This window comes from Lactuca sativa, chromosome 1 (assembly GCF_002870075.4).
Source record: "Lactuca sativa cultivar Salinas chromosome 1, Lsat_Salinas_v11, whole genome shotgun sequence".
Classification (NCBI taxonomy): domain Eukaryota; kingdom Viridiplantae; phylum Streptophyta; class Magnoliopsida; order Asterales; family Asteraceae; genus Lactuca; species Lactuca sativa.
The window spans coordinates 199,174,358-199,180,232 of NC_056623.2; the positions used below are offsets into that span (position 1 = coordinate 199,174,358).

General features: G+C 29.8%; 2 protein-coding genes across 2 annotated transcripts; both read right to left on the reverse strand.

Moving 5' to 3' along the window:
- Positions 1 to 2,096: 2,096 nt before the first annotated feature.
- On the reverse strand, positions 2,097 to 3,136 carry LOC111882498 (protein FAR1-RELATED SEQUENCE 9-like). Its single transcript, XM_023878864.2, has 2 exons — positions 2,210 to 3,136; positions 2,097 to 2,129 (listed from the first exon to the last, which is right to left on the reverse strand). Exons 1-2 carry the CDS (start codon positions 3,134 to 3,136, stop codon positions 2,097 to 2,099), a joined length of 960 nt encoding a protein of 319 aa, XP_023734632.2.
- A 36-nt stretch (positions 3,137 to 3,172) lies between these two features.
- Positions 3,173 to 4,523, reverse strand: LOC111882499 (protein FAR1-RELATED SEQUENCE 7-like). The gene is made up of 2 exons (XM_023878866.1): positions 4,493 to 4,523; positions 3,173 to 4,395 (listed from the first exon to the last, which is right to left on the reverse strand). Exons 1-2 carry the CDS (start codon positions 4,521 to 4,523, stop codon positions 3,173 to 3,175), a joined length of 1,254 nt encoding a protein of 417 aa, XP_023734634.1.
- Between the last annotated feature and the right edge of the window lie 1,352 nt (positions 4,524 to 5,875).

A 5,875-nucleotide genomic window follows, 5' to 3' on the forward strand; every position in this document is an offset into this window, starting at 1 on the left:
ATAATATTTATTTAATCAGATTTGCATTTTTGCTGTATAATAAAATGATTTTATACAAAATTAATGAATATTGATATTATAAGTATTTATAATCTTTGGCTTGTTTAAATATTGATAAACTTACATATATTTGAAAATATACAAAATAAAAACATATATTTATTTGTGATATTTATGAAACCAAAAGTGATACATGAAATTACATTGAATCATATTATTATCGGATGTTATATTTTTAAAAATTATGTCATTTTAAAAGAAATAATGTATGATTAGTTACGATAAATAGTTAGAAACTATGATTTATTTAAAGAAAATTAAAATATACAAAGATCTAAATATAAATCATGAAAACGAAAATAAAAGATAAACAAGATAAGTGTAAACTATTTTTAATGATTATACACATTCACTAAGACTACCGTCTCATAAAAACAAGAATAAATAAGATATAGTTTTTTTCTGAACGGCGAATGCATTAAAAAAGACTAGCAAAACGCTAGACAAACTTACACAGTACAAACATTATAAGGTGAGATACACCAATCAAACCAACAAATGAAATTATAATAAGATCTATGCTTAATCCAGTTATATGTAACCAATTGAATTTTATCCGCCTTTTATAAAGGGAAGCTTTTCATTTTGTTGAACACCAAGGAATTACTGCCTTCCAAATAACCAAACCATCAAATAGATTAAGAAAAGTTTAAGCTTTTTCTTTTTTCCTTGAAGAGGTTCATCTAACTGTTTGATGTCAAACAACAATATGAAATAATACTATATTTTTTTTCAAAAGAAATGATGTGTTGAAAAATCGATGGACATTGGCTAAAAAAGAGTCATTTTAATTAAACAAACTATTCGAATTTACATCAATCGATTACAATTTATAACTTGTCAACTTTTCTTTTTTTCCCTCCGATCTTTACAATTTTAATATACATCAGTCGTTTGCAAATTTTTTATTTTAGATTATTATTTAAATATGCCAACTTTAGATATTTTAATTATTAAACTATTTTAGGTAACTATTTTATAGAAGTTTATTTTGGAATAAAAAATTTTTGTCGTGTAGGTAAAAAAGTTTATATATTTCACTTTGGCAAAGTTTTATAATAACATTAATCATTTGCTTCGATTAAAATTAATATTGTGGATGGCGGGTTGAATAATCATTTGTATGCGATAATTTTGATTTTGATTTTGATATATATATATAACAGCCCCATACAAGCTTAGGTGTGGAATTTGTTAAGCGCCGTCGTTTTTGCTTGAAAATAAATGAGTGATAAACGATTTGTGAGAACAAAACTGAATAAGAATTAGTAAGAATGGCTTATATTTGGCATTGGTAAGTTACATTCACTGGGTGTGGCAGAAGGTTCCTTAAAAGACCAACAAGTGGAAGGTTTAACGCACAACAATCTATAGTTTAACTCTCTATTGTATTGTTCGATTATGTAATAGCAACTTTGTGCGTACTTATATATTTAGACAGAATTAGCAACATACTTTTCATTGTTAACCGAAATAGCAATGTACTTTGATAGAATCCACTGATTCTTTTTCCACTTAGATTTCTCTATGATTGATATAATCTTGTGTATCTTTTTCTAATTGCAATATAAAGCATGACTCCTCCAATCCAGTTATGTACACAATGTGCAATCTTGCAAAGAAGATAATAAAGTTTCAATTTTAAATAATTATACAAAATCAGCAACGTACTTCTCATTGTTAACTGGAATAACATGTTCTGACTTTTTATGGAAAATAGCAATTCATATACATATTTTTATAGAATCAGCAATGTACTTTTCATTTTAAGCCCATGGTAGCAACGTACTTTTATTTTTACTCTATATTAACAACCTACTTATATTTGTAACACATCTGTGTTAAAAACAAAAACCATCCAGATGTTTCATACACCATTTTTGTCCAAAATAAAATATAATTACCGCAATTATCCAAAATAGGTTTTCATACACCATTTATTTCCAAAACATAAAAAATGTGCCTATTTAAAACATAAAAAAAAATCAACTATCCAAAACATAAACCATCCAAATTTCTCCCAACGATAAGACATATCACCATTGTTTCTCTTGCAACAATTCATCCGCCTAATACATGAAAAATAAAATAGTTAATATAATTATTACGCTAGTAAACTCATGACAATATAAAGTGATATTACAACTACCTTTCTTTTTGAACAACTAGTGGCGTAGTGATCCAATCCTTGACAGTAAGAGCAAGTTCTTTTCTTCGGCATTTCTAATGAAGGCTTAGTTCTTGTAGCATTTTTAGGCCGCCCTTTTGTATTAGTTGGACCAATAGGATCCCGTACAAACAATTGAGGCATCATATCTACTTGTGAAATTCCCGTAGAACAACCTTGAGATACATTTTCAAATGCTTTAGGCTTTTCCTGAATCGTTAGATCATCTAAAAGCTTTATCAATACAGTATTGACTTTATCTATTTTTAAAGGGGATTCCTTTGCTTGTTCAATAACTTTGGTAAAATTTGAACGGACACACCACAAAGTGAATGCGCTCACCCCATTTTCATTATTCATTTCCTCTAGTCCGATATTACTATTACCCACCTTATACCTAGCATTAAGGGTCCACCGTGGTAAAATATAGTGATTCGGAAGTGTTTCAACACGCCTCTTCTTCATAACATACAAGCAATGCTTACATAAAATCTCACATATTTCATACTTAGCACATGAACATGTGACATTCATTTCACTCATAGAACGGAAGGTAACAGTTCGCCAATATGTTTTATCAACGTCAAGTTGCCCAACTCGGTATATAATTTCTTCTTTACTTTTGCTTAACGTCTCATGAGTTAAATTGTTAGTGGCTTCCATCCATTCATTTTTAAAAACCTCAAAAACTTTTCTAGTGTAACACTCACCTGCTTTTGCTTCGATTGGATGCACAGAAGAAAGAACTGCCCTCGAGTTCATAGTCTTGAAGTCTTCATCTTCTTCGGCGGCCCTTCGAGTCTCTACTGCTTTTTCATATTGTAGTACAAATGCATTCAACATGGTGTTGGAATTGACAAATCCATCAAAAAAAGAATTAATACTCTCACTTCGTGCACTGGTTGTCATACCGGCCAAGAAAATATATTTGAAGAAAGGTTTTGCTCAATGTATCCGTTGGTTATACATTTCACTTATCCAACAATTATGTTCCAGGTTATACCTACTACACATAACTTCAAACTTTTTTTCAAATTTTTCAATGGTGTCACTGTTTACCCAATGTCTATAAGATTCCTGAAAATCACTATAACGGGCAACAAATGGGCGAATGTGTTCCAGTTCGTGCCTTTCAATATGACATTCACAAAAGCGGTGTCGATTGTTTGGAAACACTTTTTTTATCGCATTACCCATCGCTTTGTCTTGATTCGTAATAATTGCCTTTGGATGCTTGCTAAACATACACTTTAGAAAATTCTCGAATAACCATACAAATGTTTCTTCTTTTTCGTTTTCTAGCAATGCTCCACCAAAAAGTATAGATTGCTGATGATGATTAACCCCTACAAAGGGAGCAAATGGCATTTTGTATTTGTTTGTCATATAAGTGACATCAAACACAACAACATCTCCAAACTTAGTATAGGCGTCTCTTGATCTTCCATCAGCCCAAAATATATTTCTAGGAGAACCATCATCACACAAGTCCACAACAAAATACTGGTCATTATCCACTAATGCTTTATCTTGGAAATGCTTTATAAGTCCATAAAACTCCTTTCCCCTATACTGTTTTCGTTGCTCAGATAAGACATCAGCACATTGCTTTGAAGTAACATCGGCTTCATCTGAAGTTTTCATTGCGTTAATAGCCTTTTTAATTTGAGAAGGCTTCAAACCTACTTGACCAAATTGCACCATAAAAGATCTGCATTCCATAGTACGGTGGAACTTCCCATGCGATCTATGCTTCATTACCTTCGTTGGTGTCAAGCTCAAGGCATGATTGTGTGTGTCATTAAACTTGTCCACGATCCATTTCTCATCCTTCTGTTTTGAAATTCGAGTCATTGCTTTGCATCCCGTTCTTACTTCTCTACGACGTTTTATCACTTTTCCACTTGAATTATTAACTTTCAAGCATTTGAAACCTTCTTTGTTGCATACATATGTCTTCCGATAATGCTCATTTGTTGTCTTATTCTTAAATTTCCAATGAATACGTATACCAAATCCATGTAAAAATGCGTAATCATTATAAAATGTATACGCATCATTGGGTGTATCGAAAACCTTTCCAATAATACTTTGATCATTACCTGCACCTTCGTCACATCCAAGATTGACACCATCATTATTTATTTTCTCTGATTCAAATGTCGATCCTGAATAACCATTATTTGCATCAATATCTTTATTTGTCTGTTTTTAAAAGGACTGATCTGGTACTTGCATTTCTGAATCCATAATGTGGAATGTGACCTGTACCAAGAAAACCACACATCAATGTCATTCTACAATTAAAAAAGAAAGAAATAATTTTGGGTAAAATGGATTTGAGATACATGTTATGTATATTTAACCGTAGAAGTATAAAGACAATATAAGAGACTTTATATGTTTATGTAGATTGCAAGTATATTACACAGTAATATGTTAATTTAATGGTTTATGAAAATAAAAGATAAAAAGAGCACATGTGTCGTCAACTACACAACTAATATCAATTTATTCATAAGGATTCTGTAAAACAACAATTAATATCAATTTAATCATAAGGATTCTATAAAGCAGAAAACAATACTTGATTTCTTGCATTGAAAAGTAATAACCAAAAACCCAATATGTGTTTATTAAAAATTATGATTAGCAATTCTAAAAACAAGTAAAACATGTGTTTATCCATAATCCGTCGTGTAAAAGGTGATTGGTTGTGAGGTATTTAAACTGCATATAATGAAATTAGGTGTGTAAACTGATTGTGAATTGAATGAATACGGACATACGTAATACGCACCTGTAGGTCGTCGGGAAAAATATGTTTTCTTCAGTTAACGTACATAGGTTTAAGAGGTGAGAAGAAGATGTTTTTTTAATTAATCTACGTGATCATGTAAGATATTAGATAATGTTCGGCCAAAAAAACAATCGTGGTTTAATAGGTTCCACACCTAAGCTTATACGGGGGCTGATATATATATATATATATATATATATATATATATATATATATATATATATATATATATATATATATATATATATATATATATATATATATATATATATATATATATATATATATATATATAGGAAAAGTGAATATACCCTTAAGGGTATATAAGATTAGGTACCAAATGTTATAGTTTTGATTGATGGTTTAATTTTATTGAAAAAAATAACAATTTTCTTAAACACTGTTGTTTCCTTATTGAAAAAAATAACAACTAAAGTCGATCCCGTTGATTTTCTGCTTTCATATTCACCTTCTTCCTTTAGCCGGTTGTGAATTTTTTTTTTCATATTATCACCAATAGGTAGCCGTCATTTTTGCATCACAGTTTCGTTCCACTTCATTCATTATCTTTTTCTTTATTAAGAAATTCAATTCAATGTTTATTAGTTATTGTTATCTCGTTCCACTTCATTCATTATCTTTTTCTTTATTAAGAAATTCAATTCATTGTTTATTAGTTATTGTTATCCATTTGAGTATCTAATTTCTTGAATATAACATTTTTAAATTCCCTTCGCATGGACTATTCATCCAATACATTACAGGTGTATTAACACCAAAAATTTTCTATAAATTGTTTTGCCTATGAATTTCGATTTCTTTGAAATCATTTTTGAAGAATCTGAAAT